We start from the raw sequence: 25,978 nt of genomic DNA, 5'->3' as shown, positions 1-25,978 counted from the left end.
TCTTCCGATCTTGTAAAAGAGCTAGAAATTGATAGAAAAAACACTTTGGGGGAGGAAGGGGGGGATGCAGCCGGCTCCTGGCCAGCGGGCATGAGGGGGGGGATGTGGTACCCCCTTCCCAGCAAGGGTCCCCCCCCCAGCACCTCCTCACCCCCCCGTGTCCGTGCTGTTGCCCCCATCCCAATGGGGCTGGATAAGGCCACGGCATGGGGCCGAGCATGCAGCCCCCGTGGGGCTCAACCCTCCTTATCCTCACCCCCAGGCTCGCAAGGGGCTCGGGGCGCTGCTGCAGGAGGATCGGTGTCCCCCTTCATGCCGTGCCCCCCCAGGAGGGGCCGGGTGCTGTAGGAAGGCCATCGGGGCCAGGTGTGGGGTGTCAGCCTAGGACTTGCCCTCGGTGGGGTTGTACTCCGTTTCGCCAGCTGAAACCTGGGAGATGCGGCGGGTGGAACGCCAGAGCCGCCGGTGGAACTGGCCGGGGCGCACCTAGGGGATGGGGAGGTCAGCAATTACCCCAGAGCTCATCTCCATCCCCATCCTCTTTCACAGCTCCAAGCCCATCCTCATCTCCTTTCACATCCCCAACTCCATCCCCATCTTCACCTTCAATTTATTCCATAACTCCAAATTCATCCTCACCCCCCATCATCCCATTCTAAGTTCCCATTCCAGTCCTTTCTCCATCTTCTGCATCCATTTCCTGATCTGCATCCCCATCCCTATCCCCAATTCTTTCCTCAATCCCACCCACAACTCCCCTCTCTTCTCCCACTTCCATCCAAACCCCATACCCTACCCTTGGGTGGATCCTCATTCCCATCCCCATCTCACCCATCCTGTCCCACCCATCCTGTCTGTCCTACCGCAATCCAATCCATCCATTCTGTCCCAACCCAACCCATCCTGTACCAATCTAACCCATCCATTCTGTCATGCCCCATCCCATCCCAACCATTCTGACCCAACCCAACCTGTCCATTTTGGCCCAACCCAACAGTCCCCATCCTCACCCAATACACCTATGTCGTCCCACTCCACCCCAAACCATCCCAAACTATCAATTCTGTCCCATCGCATCCCAACCCAACCCATTCATTCTTATCCCATCCCATCCTGCCCAATTTCAACCTACCCCATTCCCTCCCAGTCCAGTCATACTCTACCCCATCACCATCCCCATCCCCCTCTGCTCTGGGAGCGAGGAGGGCAAGCAGAGCTCCCCAGTCCAGCTGAGCACAGGGGATGCACCTCTCTGTGACTCCCTTCCACCTCCTGCCTTGACCCCCAGTCCCTATGGCTGTGCTCACCTCTGCAGGTTGCCCGGCACCCACTACAATCAGCTTGCCGTCCTCTAGCCCCACAAGGATGTGGCTCTTCTCCTTGGTCACTGACACGCTGTGGATGGGCACTCGCATGGGCACAGGGTGCACTGCTGCCTGGAGGCTGCAAAGAAGAGAAGACGTGGGGGATTGGAACCTATGGGAATCTCAAGGGGGTGTCAGCAGGACGGGCACAGAGGTCATGCTGAGTTCAGTGGGCATGGTGGTGATGGGCTGAGGATTGGACTTGGTGATCTTAGAGGTCCTTTCCACCCTTAACATTCAATTATTCTATCCCTCACCTCTGGAGGTCACGGATCTCCAGCCCACACTGCATGGTCCCCAGCACCACAAACTCCTCCGTCATGCACATGGCCGTCACCTCCTGGTCCAGCGGGACGGAGGCAAGGTGCTTCCCGTTCACTGAGTAGAGGTGCAGCGTGAATTTATCCTTCAAAAAAGAGCAAAATGAGGAAGAACGGACAGAGAGGAGTGGGGGACATGGGGACGCCAGCCCTACCGTGCCACCTCACCTTCAGGGAAGCACGCTCGCCAACAGCAGTCTGGGTGACAATCTGCCCCTCTGGCCCCACAGCCAGGTGGGTGATGGCAGCGGGCAGCGAGCTCTCACCAGGAGGCCGCAGGGACTTCATGAAGAGCCCCCGTTGGATGGTGTGGATGATGATGGTGCCATCCTAAGGAGAAAGGGGACAAGATAGCGGTGGTTGATGCTGCTCGGTGGCTGCGACTCCTAGAGATGAGCCACACCACCTGCCCTGGCTGACCTTGGAGCCTGAGACAGCCATGTCCAGCTCGGTGCTGATGGCCACGCACGTCACCTCGTCATCGTGGCCGTACAGGACCTGGATGGGTTTGGGAGCCAAGCCGCTGGAAAACCCGCCCTGTTGGAGGGCACACAGGGACCTCAAGGACCTTGCTGTGCCACTGCACACTCTCAGCAGTGACTGTCTTCATGCTAAGAGCTGCCACAAGGTGCAGCTCCCTACCTGCTGCATGACCTGCCACACCATGCAGGTGGTGTCCCGGGAACCAGAAATGAGGTAGATGCCACACAGGTCGAGTGCCAGACAGGTAACAACATCTGTGACATGCAGGGAGACACCGTGAGCTGCTGCTCCTGTGCCAAGGTGTCTTAGCATCAGGTGGCACCAAGAGAGATACAGAGATGGAGTCTGGGGAGACGTTCCTGCATAGTCTCAGGTCCCCCTGGCACCCTGTGGAGGGGGATACTGTACCTATGTGCCGGGAGATGTGCCCAATGACCTTCCCCTTGCCCAGCGAGGTGACGCGCAGGCTGTTGTCCCAGTGTCCCCCACTGAAGAGCAGTTTCCCATCAGGGGACACAGCCAGAGTACGGGAGCACAGGTCGGCACCGGGGGCAAAGGGGCCCTGCAGGAAACGCTGGGTCCTGGAGTGGAGGGACATGGGATGGTGACAAGGACTCAGGCAGGTGAATGGCACCACCAGCACCCCATGATGCTGTGTGACCCAAGGAACCCAGGGACAGAGGATATCCTGGCGCACTCACTTTGCATTGGAGACGGTGGGGTCTTTGGTGAAGCTGAAGTAGTTGGAGATGTTTTTGTCGTAGGGCAGCCAGCTGTGGGTCCCCAGCAAGCCGTTGGCACTCACGGTGACCTGGGCAGAGATGGTGACAGCTGTGATACGTCCCAGGGACACCCAACACCAGCATCCTCCAGTTCCCCTTTGCTCACCAGGACATCGGGGGATCCCTGAGTGATGAAGGAGTGCGCCTGGTTCTTGGGGACCACAGCTTGCACCAGGGACACACCATCGCTGATGCCCTGCAGGGAACACACAGTCAGCGGGTCCCCCCCTCATTGGTGCCCCCTGTCACCCCATGTCCCTGTCCCCACCTCCACAAAGAAGGACTTAAGCTGGTCCAAGTTCTCAAAGATGTTGGGTGGACGGGTGTCCAGGCGTGCGAGCCTTCGGGCTGCGCTCTCAGCCGACATGCGGGCAGGATGGGGTTCCTGGGGAGAGAGAGCCATGAAAATGGGGTAGCACCTCCTCAAATGAGGCAGGGGGCTTTGGTTTTTCGGAAGGAATGAGCCACCTTGAGCAGCTGGCAGGGTGTCTGCCCGAAGTTGCTGATGATACCCTCCAAAGCCTTCCTCTGTGTCTCATCAGCAATGGCATCGAGGTCCACAGCACCTGGGGATGGGGGTGTCAATGAGGCCACCCAGTGGGCAACCCCCCCCACCCCGTCCCCCTCGCTCACCCTCATATGTGCAGTAGTAGAAGACGTTGAGGGCCTCCACAGCAGCTGGGCCTCGCTGTTTGTACCCAAAAATGAGATCGATCCACTCGTGGAGGTGGGCTGAGACATACTCTGATTCCTGAGTGGGTACTGGGTGTCAGGGGGGCTGGGAATGCCCGTTTTCTCCCCAAAACAATCCCACTCCAGCATCTCACCAGGGCTTTACGGTGTTGGTAGATGAAGTCCTCACGGGAGCGTGCCCACCGTGGCAGCACCACGTCGCTCACCTTCTCGTTGGACATCTGCAGGCAGCCCAGATCGAAGCCTGTGGGCAGAGTACAGCCAGCAGTCAAGGCTACAACCATCCTGTCCCTGTCCCCATCCCCGTCTCTCCATTACCATTCTGGTTCTCCAAGAATTCGGGGAAGTAGAAGAACTCAGGGATGAGCTCCTTGACATCCACAGGGTTCTCCATGCGGGCTTGCCATGCTGCTGGCACCGAGTGGAACTGCCGGTCCGAGCAGTCGAACCTGGTGGCACGGGGCATCTGTGGGACCCTGGGGGTGGCAGTGGCTCTGCCCCAAGCCCTGGGTCCCACTGCTGGGTGCTCACCGGCCGCTCTGAAGCTGGATGTGCAGCGTGGTGAAGGGCTCAGTACGGATCAGGTAGTGCATGACGCCCGCTGCGTTAGAGTAGTGCGTACCGTAGTGAAACTTATCCACAGTGCCTGTGGGGTCTTCAAAGCTCTCATACCTGCGGTGGCAAAGCAGGGGTGTCAGGGCAGGGACTCTGATCCCCTGGTCCTTCTTTCTGGGGCTACTCACTTCTCCTTCACATCCCGTGCATGCCTCTCGTTGGCAACCCCAATGGGTTTGGACAGGTCTCGAAACACAGATGGGTTGGTGAGGTCAAGCGTCTCCGAGACATAGTCCTGCAGGATCCAGGGGAACTGGGTGGGGAAGGAAGTGAGTCAGGCTAGGGGACTTCCAGGGCCACTGTTCAGTTTGGGAAGGGGACGCAGAGTGCTCACCACAGGGTACTGTGAGAGGTCATTGTAGGTGCGTCCCGCAATCGTATTCAGCTGCATGAGGTACTCAAAGTTGGAGATCTCCCGCAAAACCCATTTCTGGAGCAAAGAGATGATGGCAGAGGTGGATGTGGGGGCAGAAGATGAAGCAAACTGCATAGCTGTCCCCACTACGGGCAACCCCCCGTCCTCCCTCAGGAGTATACGGATACCTGGGTGAGCCCTGAGGCTTTCAGCAGCTCCTGGGGTGAGCGGCTGCCAAAGTAGATCTGGTTGGGGGGCCGTAAACCCAGGATGCAGGAGTAGACCTTGTTCCTCACCTGCAGGGATGGAGACAGGAGCCCTGGTATGCTCAAGGTCCCCACATAGACATTAACATAGCCCTAGGACATTGAGGAGGTGCCTGGCTGGAGACTGGGGAATCTGGGGTGCTGTCACCTTCTTTTTGAAGTTGAGGAAGTAGTTGGCCTGGTCGATGAAGAAGAGCTCAAGTGCAGAACGGCGCAGGTTGTAGCGGCGCAGGTGGACCTCGCGCAGGTGGGACAAGGGGCGCTTGAAGTCGTAGCCAATCCCTGCAGAGACAGCACAGAGCACCACAGGCTTCAATGACCACACAGCATGGAGACAGGCAGGGGATGAGGCAGAAATTGAGGACAGCACCACCCCAGGGACCAGCCTGGGCCTGGCCCACATCAAGGAAAGCACCCCAAAAGGATCAGCATCCACGGAGATGGATTTCAAGGGGGACAGGGGATGGATAGAGACATCTTCATTCCACTTGTGGAGCAAGGACCCACTCTAACTTTTCTAAGACCAGTGATTAGGCAGAGATTGAGCCTCAGTCTCCCCATCCCAAGCTCTCCCAGGCACATATCGTTACCTCCCTCTGTCTCCTCCTTTTCACTGCTGCCATCGTAGAAGTAGACATGCTGGGTTGTCACCTCCAGGCGGCCAGGGACAACAGCCACCGTTGTGATGAGCTCACAGTCCTCTGAGACCACCAGCTTCTCCCGCTGGTTCTGCTCCTTGGGCTCGGCCCTGAGTGACACAGGGTGGTGAGAACACTCCCAGCCTGGGGGACCAAGTGTAATGGAAGGGGATGGGGACACTCACTGGATATCCAGGACGGGGAGATCCTCCTCAGCCAGCTGGTCGTCTTCCAGCTCGCTCACCTTAGCCTCCTTGGCCATGGCAAGTGGGAGGGATTCGGCAGGGTTGTGGAGGTTATCAGCTCCTGAAATGAGGAGGGGTCGGTAAGCACCCCACTGGCAGGGGGAACAAGGGGTCAAGGAGCCCCCAGGAGTCTCACCCAGGTTGTCCCGCAGAGCGCTGGCCTCCAAATGCTGGTCAAAATTCAGGTTGGGTACCAGCTTCAGCCGCATCCTGGAGTAAGTCTCAGCACTTGACAGCTTCCAGCGAACCTCGGGTGGGTTCCTGAGGGCGGGAGGGGATAAGGCAGCCCAGGCCCCCATCTGTGATCCTCTGGATCCAAGGGGGGGGGACAATGGGTGCTCACCGGTCAGCCCAGGCGGAGCGAGGTGAAGTGAGGAGGCGACACAGGGAGCGCCACTGCTTCAGCACTGTGCTGTGGTGGTTGTTGGCTTGCTTGAGCACGTTGGCATGCCGGGCATTTTCAGCCTTGGTGCGCTTTGCCACTGGCTCCAGCACCAGCTCCTGCCAAGGGAGAGGGAGGGTGATGTGAAGATGGGACTTGGGGAGGTCCCTGGGGCAAGGAGCGCATCCCTGGGATGGTATCTCAGAGCTGAAGAGTGTATCATTCATATTACTGGGACAATATTTCTTGAAGTGAGGAGATGTCTCCAGGATAACATCCCTGAGATGAGGAGCACATCCCCAAGATCATGTCCCCATGGTGAGAAGCATGACCCTGGGGTGACCCTCAGATGATATCCCTGGTGTGAGAAGCACGTTCCTAAGGTCAGGGATATCATCATACAGCTGTGCCCCAGGGGTATGGAGTACACTGTTGGGATGATAACCCTGAGCTGAAGAACACATCTCCAGGATCATGTCCCCAAGGTGAAGAGCGTGATGCTGGGGTGGGGAGCATGTCTTGCAGATGATGTCTCCAGGATAAGGAGGACATCTCTGTGATGACATCCAGGGGCAAAGAGCATATTGCTGGGACAGTATTTCAGAGATGAGAAGGACGTCCCCAGGATAACATCTCTGGGATGAGGAGCACATCTCAAGGATCATGTCCTCAAGACGAGGAGCATGTTACTGGGGTGAGGAGTATGCCCTCAGGGTAAGGAGCACAACCCTAGGATGACATTCTGGAGTGAGGAGCACATCTCCAGGATTATGTTCCCAAAGTGACGAGCATGACTCTGGGTGAGGGAAAGGAGCATGCCCACAGTATGACATCCTTGGTTTTAGGAGACCATGGCCACAGGACAAGGAGCCCACCCCCATGGTGATGTCCCTGGAGCCAAGAGGAGGCAGTACCTGGAACATTTTCCTGCTGTCTGCCTTGTCCCGCTCCCTCCTCAGGGAGCTGCTCATCATGGTATCGTAGCAGGCATTCCAGAAGTTGGACATGTGGTCGTGGCTTTTGGCAAATGTATCCATCTCAAATTGGGCCATGGTGGGCTGCACCTAAAGAGCAAGTAAGGAAAAGAGAGATGTTGTAGGGCGCATTGGCACCAGCACCATCTATTGTTCATTCAGCTACAAGCATCTCTTTTTTGGAGGTCAACCCTGCATGGAACCATGCTGTTCCAGCCCAGTAGCAATGGTGGAACCCAGCTCCAACATGTTACTCAAATTTAATCACAGAATCACAGAACGGCCTGGGTTGGAAGGGACCTCAAGGATTGTGGATCTCCAACCCCCCTCCACATTTAATATTAGACCAGGCTGCCCAGGGCCCCATCGAACCTGGCCTCAAACACCTCCAGGGACAACTTCTCTGGGCAGCCTGTTCCAGCACCTCACCACTCTCACCACTTCCCCCTGACATCCAACCTAAATCTTCCTTCCTCCAACTTAAAACCATTTCCCTTTGTCCAGCTGTTATCTACCCTTTCAAAGAGTTGATTCCCCTCCTGTTTATAGGCTCCCTTTAGGTACTGAAAAGCTGCTATGAGATCACCCTGCAGCCTTCTTTCCTCCAGGCTGAACAAGCCCAGCTCCCTCAGCCTGTCTCCATAGGGGAGGTGCTCCAGTCCCCTGATCATCTGGACCCTCTTTAAGCTTCCCCAACACCCCCAGCGATACCACCCCATACCCCATGGCACCCACGTGCTTCTCAATGAAGCTCCTCCATTCAAGGGTGGTGCAGAACTGCTGGAAGTCCTCATAGAATGTGGGGCTGCCATTTGTGGGAGGCAAGGAGGGCAGGAACTGCTGCAACTGCAGAGTCTCATAGCACTGATCCATGAGCGTGCGCACAATGGGCACCAGCCAGGAGAAGGTCTCTGACTTAGCATCCAGTGAACGCTGCAGTGGGGTCTCCAGTTTGCCCAGCAGGTAGCAAGCTTCATCCTTTTTGGGGGCTGTGGAAGTCTGCAGCAAACTGTGCAGCTTCACGTAGGCCGGTGAGTGCAGCTTAGTGGGTGGGACATGAAGATGGGGCATTAGATGGAGCCACCCAAAAGTGCTGAAGTCTGCTCCGGAGCCCAGGGAAGGGGTGACCTACCTGAGGGTCCTGCAGTAGGATGTAGCCCACCAGGATGCGCAGCCCTGTCTGGGCCATCTCCTTGAGGTCAGAGGTGCCATTGGCTGGGTGGTACCAGACGCCCAGTTTGTCTAACAGGCTGCTCACCCCCTCATAGATCTGGGAGGGAGGGGGAAAGGGGGACGCAGTGAGTCCTCACAAAGCCAGCAGGTCTGTCCCCAACTCCCAGACATCATTGACTTTGCTTGATGTGGGTTTGCGTTATGGGTAGGGGATGGGATGAGGGTTGGGGTTAAGGCAGGGGGATTAGGTTAGAGCATGTTTGGCATCAGGGTAGCAGGTCGGGGCTTAGAGTATGGGATTATGGTAATGGTGTAGGGCTAAGATTAAGTGTTAAGAATGGGATTACGTCTAATTAGATTTCCAGGTTATGAGTTAAGGTTAGGGTTTAGAATATAGGGGTAGGGTTATGGGTCTGATTATAGGTATTAAATGAGGGACGGGGTATAGGATTAGAGATAGGACTAGGTATAGGGTTTGGGCACATAGTAGTTGTGTAGGGTTAAGGGGTTAGGATGAGAGTTTAGGGCTAGGTTATAGGATTGGGGTTAACAGTAAGAGTGTTAGGGTAAAGGTTTAGAATCAGGTTTAGAGGTCAGATTTATAGATTATGGGCTAGGACAAGGTTTTAGAATTAAAGCATGGGTTAGTTTCTAGGATTAGGTTTATAGGCTACAGGTTAAGGGCAGGGTTGAGGGTCAAGGGTTAACAGGGTTAGTGGTTAGCACTAGGGTCAGGTTTACAAGAGGTGTTGTTAGATTTAGGGTTAAGACCTGTGGTTAGAGCTGGGGCTTATGGCAAGAGCGTATGGATGGGGCTTAGGTTTAGGGTTAGTTTTAGAAGTTGGGGCTGGATTTACAGGTTATGCATTAGGTTTTAGGAATAGGCCATGGGTTATTTACTAGGGTTAGGCTTGTGGTTTACAGGTTAGGGGCTGGGTTTAGGGTCAGGGCTGATTCCAGGGTTAGAGACTAGCACAAAGGTGTAGGATTCAACCTGGGACTCTGCCTGCAGCCACGCACCTTCTCACTCCACAGGGCTTGGTTGTTGTGCCCCTCAGAGAACAAGAAATCCTGGAGCAGTCGCAGCAGCTTGAGTGCATTGTGGGTGAGGCCGGGCAGTGCAGCTGGCCCTGACTCCTTCAGGTCCGTCAGCGCTGACTCCAGCATCATCTCCAGCAAGCTGTGGGACAGCAGGTGGCTCTGCAGGGTGGCCACCACCCCGGAACAGCCCCACAGTACACCCACAGAGCCTGTATCCCCCCTGCAAACCTGCGCTTGATCTCATCAGGGGACCGCACCAGCTCACAGGCCGTGCCCAGCTTGGTGAGGACGGAGAAGACCTGGCCACGCTCCCTCCATGCAGCATCATCCCAGCCCTCCACCCCGCGCCACGTCACCGAGAAGATGATGTTGGTCAGGAGGTTGCACAGCTCCTCCTCAGGCGTTTGCTACCAGGGGAGGGGGAAAAGCATTAGAGATTCCCAACAGTATCACCTTTTTGGGCAGTGCTATGGATTTGGGGCTCACCTGGGGGTTGCTGGTGTTGGAGATGTTGTCACTGGGCAGAGCATCCTGGTAGCTGCTCTCATCCAACACGTTGGAGAGGCTGGAGCTCTTGCGGTTTCGCATTCCTGGAAAGGGTTTGAAGCTCTCCAGGGGTGAAGGGGTTCCAGGGCCGCTGGCAGGTGTCTGTGCACCACTCTCGGCTGTGGCGATGGAGCTGGTGCTGGCCAGGTCAAGCCCCAGGTCGAAGGGTGAGGTGGAGAAAGGCGAGAGTGGGTGGTAGACACCATCAAAGGGGACATCCCCGGGGTTGGAGGAAGAGCGGCTCGCCCGGTCAGAGGAGTCGAAGGACTTGAAGTTGTAGGAGTGGAAGGACTTGGTGCGACCACTGGGTGAGATGGAGTGGTCGGAGAAGCCCTCAGAGAGCTCCTGGTCTGAGGCTTCGTATCCCAGTGGCAGGAAGACATCCACCTCCTGCAGCTCAGCTGCCAGCGGGCTCATGCTGCCCACGTTGTCCTTGCCCACTTCAGTCTCCTTGCTGGGGTGATCTGTGAAGCGGAGGAGCTCAAGGCAGCCCCCACTGCCCGAGTAGCTAAGGCTGTGCTGGCGGGACTCATAGGACTCCTTGACGTACAGCTTGGTGAGTGTGTCCTGCCAGCCCGCCAGCCTGGCCAGCTGCCTCACCATGTCCTGCTGCGCGTAGATCAAGTGGAAGAGCTGCAGAAGGAGAAGAGGAGGGATCCAATGGAGCCACCTCAGCTCCTCTCGGGGTAGCTGGACCCTCTGAACGGCAGGGGATGGATGGTCACCAATGGCTCTGCTCACCTTGCGGCAGATATCGAGCCGGACGGTCAGGTCAGCCCGGTGGGACAGGTAAACCACAGCCACCAGGTCCTTGTAGTTAGGAGGATCTACAGGCAAGGAGAGAGAGCTTTTGTCTCCCAAAGCCACAAAAGGCCCCCAGGCTTACCCCCAGCCAGCTGAGCCCTGTGGTAAGCCAACAGGATGGCCTTTGTGGTATGACTCAGGATGGGACAGGGTGGACTTGGGCAGGACACACGGTACCTGCCCCAAGGACCTGCTCTGAGAGGCAGCGGAAGAGCAACATGGAACTGGGGATGTCGCTGAGGCAGGCAATGAGCCCCTGGTATCCAATGTCCTTCAACTTCAGGCGGCTCTTGCAGCGCTCAGGGACCTTCTCGTACTTCAGCATCTTGTAGAGCACCTGACAAGGTAGAGAGGGGTGGTGATGCTGTTGTAGGGATGCCCCCAGCCTCAAGGGACAATACCAGAAACATGTCTCACCCTGAAGACTCTTTCCCGTACTTCATCTGAGAACTTCTTCTGTACCAGCAGCGAGAAGAGGACTTCCACATGGCCTGGCTCAAAGAGGAAGGCAAAAAGCTGCTCCTGGGAGGGTGAGCCCTTCAGCAGGCTGTGTATCACCTCCAGCGCTCCGCAGACCTACAGGCAAGGGGGACGGCTGCATGCTGTCCTCCACGCACCCCACCAGAACCTCAGTGCCTTTTCCCCACTTGCCTGTTGACCACTGCCAAGAGCAGGGACAGCCCTAATTGCCTGGGGACAATGTTTAGGGTGGTTTGGAGGAACCTGGATGGCCAGAAGTCATACCTGCTGCTCATCCTGTGCTGCAGCCACATAGTTCAGCAAGCTCTGCATCTCCTCCCCAGAGAAGCTCCGGCAGAAGAAATCCTTCACCAGGCTGAAGAGGGATGTCTGTACCGTCTTGATGTCATCAGTAGTCGTGGATTTCTCCCTGGAGGAACTGAGGAAGAGATGCATGTGAAGGATGCCCCATCCCTGCATACACTCAAGGTCAGGCTGGATGGGGCTCTGAGCAACCTGATCAAGCTGTAGGTATCCCTGTTCACTGCAGGGGAGTTGGATCAGATGGCTTTTAGGGGTCCCTTCCAACTCATATTCTATGATACTCCCACTGGGTAGTACACAGCCACCCTCCTCCTTGTCACTCATCCTCAGCACAACCCCAAATCCTAACATGAAGCCTGAGCAGCTCCTGGACAGTGAACATCCCTTCAGGCCAACTATGCACACAAGAAAACATTTACTCCATGTATTAGGTCTCTGCAGGGACAGGGCACAGGGAGCAGAAGCACCTATCACAATGCTTCCATGATATGTTTGCAGGGGGAGTATGATCCCAAATAAAAGTGTCTAACCCTAATGTGCAGCTCCCAGAGACCAAGCCCACCATGGTGCTGGTGTCTGGGGACTAGATACCCCAGCAGCTCACCCATAGTATGTCCGGATGGAGTCGAGGACGTATTGTACCCCATATTTCTTGCGGATGCGCTGCTTGTGGTCCTTGACGACGTTGGCCAAGTACTGGATGTGACCTGCATGGAGAGGCCATGAATGACCCTGGTGGCCACATCACTACCCCAGGGATCCCTGTAGATGCCCCTGCTCCCACCTAAGCGGACAGCAAAGTCGCTGTTGCTCCAGATGCGGAAATCAAAGAGCAGATGCTGGTAGAGGAGGTGCAGCAGCAATCCACTGCCCTCAGAGGCCACTTGCTCCATCAGGATCTGCGAGGCCATCAGCGTGCTCATGTCCAGCAGTGGGCTGGACACCTGCCCAGGGTGAGAGGGAAGGTTTGTAGCATGGGGAGTGACCCAGGACAGAGCCTGGTAGCTGTGGCAGCCCCCACCTTCTGCAGCAGCGCACCGATGATGGCCGGCCCGTGGCACTGCACCAGGCTCTCCTGGTTCACTGGGTGGTTGCGGATGAAGTTCTTCACCAGCAGCAGGAAGGCAGCCACGCTGTTTCTTTCCAGCCTGCTCTCTGCAAGGAACAGGGCAGAGCTGGGAGCCATCAGCCCTGCTCTCTGCGGGCTCCTTCCCACCTCTGACCATGATGGGCATTCTGGTGACCCTGTCACCGACTTTTCTCCATGTACTTGCCACCCCATTCACCCATTTCCCTCCAATTTAACTGAGTGGAAATCTCAGCTGCTCTGAGCTTCCTGAAAGTTAGTAGGGAGAAATCTCTCATTTCCTATGGGGACTAAGGCTTCTGCACAAACCTAAGTCTATGATAAGATAGAGACTAAAAGCAGTCAAAACTGGAGGTCAGCAAGCTTGAACCACCTTCATCTTCACAGAACTTCTCACTTATGACTAATTTGGTCATAATAATCTGAAAATACGTCAGCAACAGCAAGGTTTCTCCGTAACACCATAAATCTTGGTGTTCTGGGCAAGACAATACCAGCCAGGCGTAGGCATCTATGTGGCAGTGGGGTTACCTCTAGCCACCTGAGCAGTATGACTCCTGCCCCACATCCCCCTCAGAGTCCTCACCTGAGGACCTGCCCAGTGGGATGAGCATGCCCTGGGCGTTCCTGGAGGACGTCAGCTCTGGCCCTACCAGGTCATTGGTCTCCTGCTCGTCCTCGGATTCCTCCTTCTTGGTCACCACTTGCTCGAGCAGGGGCAGCAAGACACCCATCCCACCCACGCAGTTGACCACGTCCTGCCAAGAGAGGTGAGAAGCTTTGCTGTGTGCTCCTGAGTGCTGCGTGATGACGGTCGTGTATGGAAGGCAGCTGCACATCCACCCAGAGCCAGGGATCCACAGGACCTATCCTGCCCAAGGCACAAGGCCCTATGGCCAGCAAAGAGTGAAGTATGCCTTGACCTATCCTACACCTCCTGGGTGTAGTGACCATCCATGGACTTGTGACCATGCATGGAGCCCAGTCTGGACACTGAGAGCCCACAAGGCACAGAGGTCCTTGGGAGGGCCATGGAATAGCTGGACTTTGGTGGACCCATAGGTCCTTGCTGGAACCAATACCATGTACTCCCTGAGCTCCCCTGCTGGGGAACCACCATGGCCATGTAACACCCCACAAAAGTCCTGTCCTGAACCCAAAGGTACCCTAAGTCATGGGGTCAGCACGGACCACCTGGCACCCAACATACCTTGACATCCCAGTTGACCACCTTATGCCCTGTCAGCCTCCCATCCAAACCATGGCTGGGAGAGAGGTCCAGACAGATGTTATTTCTGCAGGCCTAGAAGAGAGCATCCCAATCTATAAAGACAGTGGACAATTGCTGGGCACAGGACAAGAGGTAAATTAAAAGAGGGAAGATTTAGAAGATATTAGATTTACTTAGAGAGTGGTGAGGCACTGGAATGGGTTGCTCAGAGAAGCTGTGACTGTCCCATACCTGGCAGTCCTCAGGACCAGTATGGCTGGGGACTGGGGCAACCTGATCTGGTGGGTGGTGACCCTCCCCATGGCAGGGGTTGGATGTGGACGGGCTGTAAGGCCTCTTCCAACTCAAACCAGTCTGTGATTTTATGGTTCTATGATATGATCAGTGTGTGACTCAAGAAATCTCACTGGGAAAAGATGGGAAGGGATGGACATGGGCTCAACATCCCCCATACAGAGAAAGATCCTAGTGAGTTCAGCTGAAGTGAGAGCATCTTCATGGGTCTGTCCTCACCTGTGGGGTGTAGTACAGCAGAAGCTTGCTGCTGAGCTCCACAAGGTCACCTTCCAGTGTAAACGGAGATGCGATGTTTGGACCTGAACAAAGAAAGAGGGGTCAGTGGAGAAGGGCTGGAGATGCATTTGCTACCAGAAGCCTCACTGATGTGTCCAGCCCCTACGTACCCAGGCAGAAGAGTGCCTTGACTTGGGTTTGCTGCAGCACTTCACAAAAGATAGCCACAGAGCCCAGGTGGCCCTCGAGGGAAGTAGGGGTGCCCCACTCAGTATCCTGGCTGCCAGCTGCTGTGGTGGACACCACTCCCTCAGTGGGGGGCTGCAGGGGAGTCCAGGCGTGGGGTCCCAGGGTGGCAGGGAAGGACTGTGAGCGGCAGAGCACGGGGTGTGAGGGGAAGGTCAGCTCCAGCCCATGGGACGGAGGTGGGTGGCTGCTGCTGGAGGCTGTTGTGGTGGTGCGGTGTCCCGCAGAGCCAATGCAGCAGGAGGTGAAGGACTGCATGGGAGAAGAGATCATGGAATCATTTCAAGAAAAGATCTTTAAGGTCATCAAGTCCAATTGTGAACCCAGAACTGCTAAGTCTAGCTCAATATCATAGCTCCCTCTGCACCACATCTACAAGTCTTCTAAATACTTTCAGGGATGGTGACTCAAATTACTTCTTTGGGCAACCTGTTCCAATTCTACACAACCCTTTCAGTAAAGTTCTTCCTAATAACCAACCTAAATCTCCCCTACTTTAAGGCCACTACCTCTTGTCCTATAATTTAGATCATAAATAGATCATTAAGGCTCAAAAAGACCTCTGAGATCACCAAGTCCACTCCCAGCCCACCCGCACCATGTCCAGTAAACCGTGCCCCCAGATGTCCGAGTCTCCACAGTTCTTAAACACCTCCAGGGATGGTGACTCCACCACTTCCCTGGGCAGCCTGTTAAGAAGCAGTGTTCAGTTCCCAGCCAGTGTCACAGAGAAGGATGATACAGTGCTGGGGATGGCCCTGACCTCGTGGAGGGATGGGAAGCGGAGCTGTGCTGTCTTCCGTAGGTGTCCATCTGCGTAGATGCTGACCACATTCTGGCCAAAAGGCCGGCGGCCAGCGACATGGACAACGTCAATGCAGTGCTGTGGGGACAAGTAAGAGGTGTGAGGGGTATCCCCCATCACGAGGACGGCGATGGGGACATCACTCACCCAGGATGAGTCGTTGAAGGCCACCTCTGGCAGTGCCACCGTCATGTAGTCCTTCTTGGTGCAGACAGCTACCACCAGCATGCCGTCAGTGGTGAAGAAAGCCTCGAAGCCCGTCCCACTGGCTGTGAAGAAGCTGAAGAGAGGACAGCACAGTGGGGACAGTCGCATCTTACCATCCTCACCCTCATCACCCCATCCTCACCTGTAAAGTTGCCTCCTCTTCAGCTTCGCCGGTGGCCCGAACGCCTCTTCACTGAGGCAGAGCCAAGCATGGAAAGCAAAGGCACCTCCAGGCCACTTCTGGATGGCAGGCACCATGATCCCTGCCATGCCAGGTGTCAGGTCGAAGTACTGCAGTGCCCGTGGGGGTCCCTCAGCCCGTGCCATTCCCGAGAGCACCCGCAGGACTGGTGCTGTGTAGGGGTGGGCACCCCGGCCCCGTTCACGCCGCAGCAGCCTCAACAGCTGCCGCAGCTCCCCAGGCCGGATGGAAAGCCTGCCCAGCACACGTAGCAGCTCCAGCAGGTTTTCAGAGCAGGCAGGTGGAAGTGCTGGCTCTGAGGCCAGAGCAGCCAACAGGCTGCCCACCATGCCTGCCTTGACGCAGGTGAGGCGGCTGGGCAGAGAGGCCTCGCAGAGCTGCCGCAGCCGCTCTGAGAGGAACAGCTGCAGCTCACGGCATGCCAGTGCTGGAAGCCAGGCCAGAAGCAGGAGCAGGGGCTGCTCGTTGCGGATGGGCCGTGCTGGGAAGGAGCTCTGGTCACCTTCTACCGCCTGCCGGAATATAGAAGATGGTTGGTGAGGTCCTCACCATGTGGAGAGAGAGACGGATCCTCTCCTAGCAATTCTGGATATGTGGTGGAGACCCCTGTGTACTAAGCACCTTGGGAGACCCTTGTGAGCCAAGTGTCTTGGGAGGCACTTGTGCACCAATCATTTTGGGGGCCCCCATGCTTTAGGTGTGTTGGAGACCCTCATGCACCAAGTATCTTGGAGACTCCCCTTCACAAGGCATCTTGGGGACCCCTGTGCACCAAGCATCTTGGGAGAGCCTCGTACATGAAGACTTTTGGGAGACCTCCCTGCACCAAGTGCCTTGGAGACCCTCTGCAAAGCAAGCCCCTTTGTGCACCAAGATTTTTGGGGAACCTCCTGCACCAAGACTCTTGGAGACCCTCATGCAGTAAATGACAGACATCCCTGTGCACCAAGCACCTGGGGAGAACCTCCTGCATTGAGCACCTTGAAGATACCCGCACACCCACCAGCAGTCCCAGAGCAAAGAGCACAGCATTCAAATAGGCTCGAATCTCCCCAAAGCTGAGCATGATTCAAAATTGAAGATGGTGTGACCACCTTAGGAGGGGGACCCAGTGGGGACTGGAGATGAGAGAGAGGGCTGAGATCAGCCTAGCTGCTCCACCAAGGTGCCAGCACAGAGTATTTTGCTTGGAGTAAAGGAGAAGAAAGCTTATGGGAGATGGGAAGGTTTCTAGATTAGCCAAGGGAGTGTTTACCATGTTGAGGAGTTCCTGGAGCAGGCGTTGCGTGGGCTGGCCCTGGCTCCTCAGCACCTCGTAGAGATGGGCATAGCCAATGCGCTCCTTAAACACCTCCTGCAAGCATGCACGTACATAAAGTCCTACAGAAGCCCTAGGATGAACTGCATCACCCCAAGGCATTTCTTTGGGTGAAAAACCCCAACCCCATCTGTGCTTGGGGACATCCTCCTCCCATTCCCACCTTTGCAGAGGGTGAGTTGCTCATGATGGCTGTGAGCACACTGATGGCATGGACTGCGATGGCATCAGAGCTGCTGTCGAAGACCTGTGGGACAGGTGGTGGGTCAGCTGTGGGCATCACCCCCAATCCTACTAGGCAGCTGAGTGTGGGGTAGCTTCTCAGAATACCTGCTGGATCCCATTGCTGGCTGGTGGCTGCACAGGGAACTCACTGTAGGCTTCACCTGCATCCTGTGGACTGTTGAGGTAGAGCTGGGGAGAGGAAGACCAACAGGGGGTGGTGGGGGGATTAAAAATAGGGTTATGCACCATTCCTGCCCTGCTCTGGGGTACAGGGATAGTGCTGGAGTGGCTCTATCCCAGCACTGCTCAGGGTGTTTACAGTCACAGAGGCTGAGTATGGTGCAGATGAGGATGCTGCAGTGCACGCAAGAAAAAAATGCAAGAATGACTTTTTACATGGGCAGATAGTGATAGGACAAGAGAAAATGGTTTTAAACTAAAAGAGAGGAAATACAGGTCGGATGTTAGAGGGAAATTCTTTACACAGACTGCTCAAAGCAGCTGTGATCCTTGGCCAGGCTGGCTGGGGCTTTGGGTGCTTGGTCTATGGGAGGTGTCCATATGGCAGGGGGTTGGTGCTGGATAGGCTTTAAGGTTCCAACCGTTCTTAGATTCTGTGGTTCATTCCATGACCCCATCTCAAAGCCCAATCCTGCTGTGTGCAGGCATACTGCAGCACTCTGGTACCTTGCTGTTCTGGAGGAGGCGGATGATGTGCTCGAAGCAGTTATTGCTAAGGAAGACAGCTTGCAGGACCGGCCGGTCATCACAGCTCAGCATGGCCGGGATAGCATCTACAATGGGCAGAGTGGGGAACAGGGCTCAGCACCCACCCCGCCACCCTTCTCCCATGCTCCCCAATCCTGCTCCCCATACCCCAACTTACCCAACATCTGCACCCGCAGCGCGATGAGCCCTCCGGCCGCCTCTGGTGACACAGTGGTGGGGTCGGCGTTGAGCACTCTGAAGTACCCATCCAGCAGCATGCGCAGGGGTACAGGGCCAGGGCTGCTGGCATGTAGGGCATGCACTGCTGCCACCACACTGTGCAGTGTCAGTCCCAGCAGCCCAAAGCACGGTGGTGGCCCTGAGCTCACCCGGCGCAGCACTCCCAGCAGCACCTCCAGTGCCGCCGGCGTAATGGCTTGCAGCGCGTTGGACTGCCAGGGACAAAAAGAAAAGAAAAGAAAACAAACAAACAAACAAAAATCTCTTTTTAATTTGGTATAAAATCCCATATTTAAGTCAGGTCAGGTGTTCAAGGCCAGGTTGGATGGGGCCTTGGGCAGCCTGGTCTAGTATTAGATATGGAGGTTGGTGGCCCTGCCTGCAGCAGGGGGGTTGGAGATTCATGATCCTTAAGATCCCTTTCAACCCAAACCACTCTGTGATTCCTTGATTCTATGAATCTATGATATCTGCACAATGCATTGCTACTTTCCTGCCTGCTCCTGGTATATGCAAATTAACTCCAAGCACATTTCAGAGCTGTTAATCAAGCTCTGCTTTCTCAAGCACCAGGTTGATTAGAACTTGCGTGTGCTCAGCACTGATTTTTCCAGCTGAGATGCTCTCAGCTGCATCCCAGATCTGAACTTGTTATTGCTGGTGAGCAAGCTCTGCTGCATCAGTTTCAGTTTAGATATCTCCTTAACTTCATTTTTGCTTTTTAAAGGTAAAACCATGAATTTTGGCTTGCAATTTTAACTGTGATTCTATAAGGTTTTGCAGAACTAAGGTGTTTAATTGCAGCAAAGCATCTCACTTGTAATAAATAAGGCTTTGCAGTTTAGTCTCAGCACAGTTTGGGGGAGTGAAGGTTTGGCAGAGCTGTTGTCTCCCGTGCCCCCATCCCACCTTGGCCCCGGAGAGGATGGCTCCAAAGAGGTGGATGAGCCGGAGCTGGAGCTCATCGGGGAGCTGCCCACCAGGCTGGAAACACTCTGCAAGTACAAGAGAGGTAGCAGAAAATAAAAGGCAGAAATTCCCCTCTCTACCCACCCCACAACCTACCCTTGACATTGTTGTTGATGAAGGGGGGAGGGAGTGCAAACCCCTTAGCTATTTTCAGCTTTGGCTGCAGCATGGGGAGATTTCTGTTGTAAAATCTAGAGGTTTTGGTTCTAAAATCAGGCTCAGCTGGGGAATGGGGATTCACAGCCAGCACTACTAACAGCTTGCTGGGATTTTAGGTGCTTTCTGCAGCCCCCTAACCCAGAGAGGGTTTCTATTTCACAGGACAGTGATGGGGTTTTCAGAGCTTCCCCAGCCAAGCTGTTTTTCTGTCAGGTGCTAACCAAAATAGGCCCAGCACCGTAGCCAATGGTGCGTAACCAATGGATTTAAACTCAGTGTTAACCACGGGATAACAAAAAGACTTCAGCCTTCAGGAATTGCTGCCCAGACCACACAAAGCAGGGGGGCTGCAGGGAGCAGTGATGGGTGTACCTTGGAAGAAGGTGTCGAACTCGGGGGGCAAAGCGGCTGGGGCGAACTTGTATTTGCTCTTCTCCTTCATGCTGACAACTTCTCTGGAAGGAGAGGAATGAGGAGCAGGGAGAAGAGGGGTATAGGATGCAGGGATCCATGCCCCTGATGCTCACCCGCTCAGCTGCCGGCGCCAGGTCTGGTAGGGGTCGAAGAGGCACTCGCAGAGGTGCAGGGCATACAGCATCACACTCTCCAGCTGTGCCCCATCCTCTTGGCCACTGCGTAGCTGCCGGGGGCAGGCAGAGAAAGGTTAATCCCAAATAATACCCCCAAGACCCTCCTATGCCAGCTTTGTCCCATTCGGATTCATCCCTGTGCACAAAGATACCACAAAGTGGTAACCAAGCATCCTTTTGCCCCCAAATGGTACCCAATAGGATTTAAGCCTGGACCCCAAAATGGTGCCCAAACGCTTGCCCCATCCCTCTTCTTTCCTTCCCTTTGCTACGATTTGGGGTCAGGTGGTACAGAACAGCCCCTTCCTCATCCTGCTCCCATATCTGCCCTCCCAGCACTGGGGGTTGGGGTCGTGATGATGGCAATGCTCACCTTGCTCGCACAGATCCGCAGCAGCGCCAGCACCTCTGGGATGAAGCCAGGGGTTTTGTCGGTTTGGACATTTTCGAGGTTTCTGCAAGGTGTAAATGCCATGGGGAAGGGGTGGTGGGAGAATAACACACCTAGAGAAGGGGATAACTGACGACCAAGGCCACGTCCTGGGCTGACCCCATCCTCCCACGCTACACAGCCAAACTCAAAGCTAGTGCAGGCCCATTGTTCAAGACCTGGCTCCTATCCAGTGCTAAATATAAAGGCTTTGGTGGTTGGGAGGGGGAACAGAAGGACAGTCCTCTTGCCGGGGGGGGCCTCCAGGGATGCTTCAGCAACCAGGGATTGGGTGGGAGCAAGCACAGACTGCCATCAACACAGACTGCCATCAGCATAGCCTTATCTGCGGTGTACAGGCAGCGGCGCCAGGAGAGCAGCAGGCAGGAAGGGGCCAGACGGCCACATGCCCCACCGGGAGAGGAAGAGGAACGGGCAGGGAGTGGCTGCTTAATGGGAAGGAGTAAGGGGGGGGAGTGATGGGGAGTGGGGGATGCAATGCACTTGAGGGGCTATGATGCACCTGGGGAGGGCAAAAGGACCATAAGGGGACAGGATGCATCTTTTTTTTTCAGGGAGGGGGATTGGTGCTTCTTTTCTGGGGGGTCACAACGCTCAGTGAGATTTTAGAGGAGTATGATGCACTTTTTGGGGATCGGAATGTGATGTGTATTGAGGGGACAATATCACTGAGGGGTGACATGACGCATGTGGGAGATACAGCACATGCTGGGGGGAGACTGCGTTTTTGGGGTGGGGGTGGGGAGGACACAACGCACTCTTTTTGGGGACACGACACAATGAACTTTTAGAGTGGACTTTTGATAGGGGAATATGTACTTTTGCGAGGGGAGTGATGCATTTTGGGGATGGAGGGTAGGATGCAGCTGGGATCTGTCCATGGGGGGAGATCCTGCACCCACCTGCAGATGATGATGAAGAACTTGAGAAGCAGCAGTGCCTGCCCGAGGCGGGGACCCTGCCCCACACACTGTGCCAGCCTCTGGCTCAGCACCTGCAGCACCTCTCGTGGCAGCACTGGGATCTCTGACACTGCCTCCTCTGGCCTGACGGGGGCGGGGGGAAGAAAATAAGTTAACACAGAAGGGGGAAACGACAGGATGGAACCTACCCCCACCCTAGACCGGTGCTAAAAACCTCCTGTCTGGGGCCGGATGGCTGCAAACCGCAGCGGATGAGCTGCAGCAAAACCCCAAAGCTGAGTTCTGACTGTTTGGGGGAGGGGGGGAAAAGGAGAGGGAAGTGGTGGTTTTTTAATTTTTTTGGGGGGAGAGGGGGAAAGGGGGTCACCCTCACCTGCGGGGCTCCAGCGAGGGCACGGCTATGACCTTCTCAAAGTTCATGACAAAGGCTTCCAGCCACTGCTGCAGGTATGCCAGGTCCTTCTGCAACAGGGAGGCATGAATTGGTTTTTTGGGGTGGGGGGACCCTTGTAATGCCCACCCCCGAAGGGCAGCTGGGTACTGGCCAATCAGCTCCCGCTAGGGATCCATCCTCCAGCCAATCAGCACAGCCTCTGGGAACTGCTGGCCAGTGGATGCCTGGCAGGGATCCAGTGCCATGAAGACTGGCAAATCAGCATGCAAAACAGTCACAACCCCCAAACCTTCCCCTCCTTCCCCCCCCACCCCAGAACCGTTGGCCAATCAGCACAGCAAGTGGTCACACACCCCTGGAGCCATCAGCCAATCAGCACGCAGAACAGCACAACCTGTGGATCTATTGACCAATCAGCATGCAGAGAAGCAAAACCTGTAGAGCTGCCAATCAATCAGCAAACAGAGCACCTAGCTACCAGCCAATCAACAGCAAGAGCACCTGGCCCTATAGGATGGCACAGCCAATCAGCAAGTAGTATGCGGGCCCCACTCCTCATGGGGTTGTGCAAGGGGTGATTCACCCAACGCTGTACAGCCATGGTTCCTGGATGCCCTTATGCCCATGCAGCACTCTGCAGTCACCCACGTCCCTCTGCACCCCACAAAATGCCTTTAGGTTTCCATGTACCCTATGGAGCACTGTAGGGTCACCTCATCCCTGTGCACACCATGCAGCATCTTAGGGTGACCCATATCTCCATGCAGTCCACGGAGCAGCCTGGGTGTCCAGGCACCTCTGCACCCCATGCAGAACTCTGGGGTCATGCCATGCTCCTGTGGAAGTAATGGAGCACCTCTGGGTGTCCACGGACCCCATAAAGCACTATGGGATCACCCAAACCCATGTGTACCCCACAGAGCACTTTGGAGCGATGCATGACCCCATGGGGCACCCCCATGGTGTCCACAAACCACAGCAAGCACATTTGAATCACCCATGCCCTTGTGCACCCCACAGAGCACCTTGGGGTGACCCACGTCCCTGTGCACCTCACGGAGCACTACAGCCCTGTGCAGAACCTTGGGGTGACCCACACTTTTTGGGGTCACCCCTGTTCCCGTGCATCTCATGGATGGGATCACCCCATCCCTATGCACCCCGTAAGCACTGTGGAGTGTCCATGCCCCTGTGCACCCCACAAAGCACCCATGGGTATCCACACACCCCATGGAGCACCCTGGGGTGACCCCCGTCCCCATGCACCCCACAGAGCACCCTTGGATGTCTGTGCACCCCATACGGAGCACTCTGCTCACCCTGTTCCCACATACCCCAACTTTGACAAGGACTGTCCCTCCATCACCACCTGTGGGTCTACACCTCCCCCAGCACCAGCCCCCCAAAGCCCAGCAATCCGCAAGCCCCGCTCTCCCCCCAGCAGCTCACAAACCCACCGCCGCCCCGTTTACCGGAGAGAAGCTCTCCTCCCCAGCGCCCCAGGGGTAGGGGGGGGCTCACACCCCATTACCTGTGGGGGGGACGTGACGATGGGACACCCGTACGGCTCCATGGCCCCCAGCGCTGCCACCGTCGGAGCAAAGACGGGGAACGGAAACGTGCGCGGGGACATGCGGTGACGGGACCGGAGGGGGGATGTGTGTGTGTGTGATGTTATTATTTCTTTCCTTCCACCCTCCCCTTTAGTTTGTTAAAACATATGAGAGACTCAGGAAATGCCAAGTCACTCGTGGCCCCAACGACGTTTCCTCCGGGGGAGGCTCACGTGGGGCCGCTGTCACTGCTGCACACGGGGCTGTGGCAGCATCCCGCCGTGCCACCGCCGCCCTGGGGACACCCAACCCCATGGGTGCAGCGAGTTGGTTCGTTCTCAGCATCCCCCCTCGGTGGCACCCCGCTGCTGTCCCCCTGTCACTGTCACCTTACCGCGTGCCCCTTGTCCCCATGCCGGCGTCCCATGGCGCGCCGCTCGCCCCGCGGTGCCCGCCCCGCTGGCAGATCCTGTTGGGTGGCTTTGGGGCTCACGGCGCAGAGCCGCCTGGGAACGGTGCTCTCAGCACCAGCACCTCTGTGCCACTGTCCCCGAGGGGTGACCCGTGTCCCCATGCACCCTATAGCTCGGTCCCTATGTCAGTTCAGGTTAGGGTCTGGCCCCCAGCGGTTCCTGCAGTGCCACTGGCGTTTGGTACCTAACGGTGACCCCATGCACACCAAGAGACAGATCCCATCCTCTCCAAAGTCCCCCTGCTCAGCAGTTGGGATGGAGGTTGGTAATTAATGAGCTTCCTTCCCGTCAAGGACACATCCACGGGCGGCAGGCAGAGTGGCTGCTTGGGGACAACCTGCCTGGGGGGGCTAACAGCACCGACTGACATGGCACATGGCCCCATAAGAACACACACACACCAATGACACGGCACACATTCCCACAGAAATGTTGGGATGGCACTGTGCACACCCTGACGGCACAGCACATGTTCCCATAACAGCATGCACTCCCCGACAGCATGGCACCTGTCCCTATAACAGCACACACACCCTGATGGCACAGCACATGTTCCGACAAGAGCACAAACACCCAGTGCCATGGCATGTGTCCCCAAAAGAGCATGCAAACCCCAAAGGCATGGCACATGTCCCCAGACAGGAGTGCAAACCCCAATGACAATGGCATACATAAGAGCACACAGACTCCAATGGCACAGCACATGTCTCCATAGAATAGCGCACATCCCAAAGGCACAGAACATGTCCCTATAAGAGCACGCACACCCTAATGGCACAGCTCAAATCCTCATACAAGGTCTGTATACCCTAAAGGCATAATACATGTCCCCAAAAAACCAAGCACAACCCCACGGCGTGACACCTGTCCCCTTAAGAGCATTCACATCTCAATGGCAATGGCACCTGTCCCCATAAGAGCACACACATCCCTACGGCACGGCACGTGCCCCCATACAAATGTGCATGCACACCCCCCAGCACGGCACCTGTCCCCATGTATCCCTCCAGCCTGACCTCCCAGCACATCCCAGTTCCAAACTGGTCACCTCCCCTACTGACTGCCACCACTTCCTCCCCTGTGTTTCACTGTTCCCAAATTCCTTTTTCTGCCAATATTCAAGGATTTCCTCACAGTGCTGCTACTGGGGGGCAGGGAGGAAAAGGGGAAACCTGAAAACCCCTGTAGCTCTGTGCAGGGACAATCCCGAACCAGACGAAGCCCCCCCTGCACCTAACAAGCCTCGATCCTAATTACACCGGTGTGAGACCGAAAGGCGTCACCACTCATCCCTAAAAGCCACGCTGCGTGCCACCACCACCCAAAAAGCACCGTTTGGACCCCAAAAATGATGGTGTGGGTGGGGACAGCTGAAGGGATCCCCAGAGGAGGTGGCTTTGGGGGGTTGGGAACCCCTTGTCCTCAAATCAGTGGGGATGCCTGCCATGTGGGGATGAACAAAGCTTTGGCAGCTTGAGTGGAATTAAATCTGATGTATGGGAGGGGGAGGGGGGGAAACGCAATGGACTGGAATTCCCCCCAAGGTGTACGACCCCCACAAAGGTGTAGGAGCCCCCCTCCCACCCCACTGCTTGCCCCAGTGGAGAGCAATGAGCCCAGGACGTGGCTCCAATGTCACCGCGGCCGCACCTGCTGCTGGGAAGGGGGGGACAGACACAAGCAAAGGGGGATGGGGGGGGGAGGTTATGGACCTTTCTCCAAGTGGGGGTAATGGGTGGGGGAGAAAAAAAGGGCTGTGCTCCCCGCCTTAGGTAGGAAGAACCAGACTGGGGAGAGGGGTACTGAAGCCCTGAATGGGGGTGGGGATAGAGGGGGTTTTGGGTTTTTTTGGGGGGAGAGGGAATTTTGGTGGGGGAGTGTCACTGAATCCCTAATGTTGGAGGAATACAGGGAGAGGAGCTGAATTAAGAGGAGAATGAGGGTTTGGGGGAGGGGGGTCTCAGAGCCTTCAAAGTATGGAAGGGTGAAGGGAGGGGGGGTCAAATCGATGGCGTGAAGGTAGTGGGGGGGGTTCACGGAGCTTCCAAAATGGGGAGTTGAGGGGGAAGTTGGGCATGTACTTCCAAACGTGGGGGGGGTTGAGGGTGGGGGATGGCTCTTCAGGAGCCTCAGGTGCAAATGGGGGAATGCAGAGCCCCCAAATTGGGGATGAGGACTGGGGGGGGTCTCAGAGCTGTAAATCCGGGAGTGCAGGTGTAG

At 56.0% G+C, this 25,978-nt stretch overlaps 1 protein-coding gene across 1 annotated transcript; it reads right to left on the bottom strand.

Annotated features, from left to right (window-relative positions):
• Nucleotides 1-10: 10 nt before the first annotated feature.
• On the bottom strand, nucleotides 11-23,420 carry NBEAL2 (neurobeachin like 2). Its single transcript, XM_019616209.2, is given in 57 exon segments — nucleotides 11-486; nucleotides 1,308-1,443; nucleotides 1,622-1,770; nucleotides 1,853-2,014; nucleotides 2,105-2,221; nucleotides 2,327-2,421; nucleotides 2,576-2,748; nucleotides 2,869-2,978; nucleotides 3,056-3,145; nucleotides 3,218-3,334; nucleotides 3,418-3,515; nucleotides 3,583-3,700; nucleotides 3,777-3,886; nucleotides 3,961-4,091; nucleotides 4,174-4,314; nucleotides 4,386-4,510; nucleotides 4,592-4,687; nucleotides 4,801-4,908; nucleotides 5,027-5,160; nucleotides 5,469-5,626; nucleotides 5,702-5,822; nucleotides 5,898-6,022; nucleotides 6,105-6,262; nucleotides 7,058-7,207; nucleotides 7,853-8,158; nucleotides 8,250-8,387; nucleotides 9,311-9,470; nucleotides 9,560-9,738; nucleotides 9,818-10,084; nucleotides 10,087-10,219; nucleotides 10,407-10,510; nucleotides 10,619-10,704; nucleotides 10,859-11,018; nucleotides 11,099-11,257; nucleotides 11,426-11,579; nucleotides 12,069-12,171; nucleotides 12,249-12,408; nucleotides 12,486-12,619; nucleotides 13,138-13,309; nucleotides 13,762-13,854; nucleotides 14,296-14,378; nucleotides 14,466-14,793; nucleotides 15,305-15,424; nucleotides 15,494-15,626; nucleotides 15,696-16,267; nucleotides 17,011-17,109; nucleotides 17,237-17,320; nucleotides 17,404-17,487; nucleotides 17,986-18,092; nucleotides 18,185-18,458; nucleotides 19,156-19,241; nucleotides 19,747-19,829; nucleotides 19,902-20,014; nucleotides 20,338-20,419; nucleotides 21,318-21,461; nucleotides 21,712-21,800; nucleotides 23,264-23,420. Coding segments are annotated over 57 exon segments (8,118 nt in total). The 5' UTR covers nucleotides 23,366-23,420; the 3' UTR covers nucleotides 11-381.
• Between the last annotated feature and the right edge of the window lie 2,558 nt (nucleotides 23,421-25,978).

The sequence above is a fragment of the Meleagris gallopavo genome, chromosome 6 (genome assembly GCF_000146605.3).
Source record: "Meleagris gallopavo isolate NT-WF06-2002-E0010 breed Aviagen turkey brand Nicholas breeding stock chromosome 6, Turkey_5.1, whole genome shotgun sequence".
In the NCBI taxonomy this organism is placed as follows: Eukaryota; Metazoa; Chordata; class Aves; order Galliformes; family Phasianidae; genus Meleagris; species Meleagris gallopavo.
The sequence above is the reverse complement of the archived record's forward strand: the minus strand, read 5'-3'. Positions and strand labels throughout refer to the sequence as shown.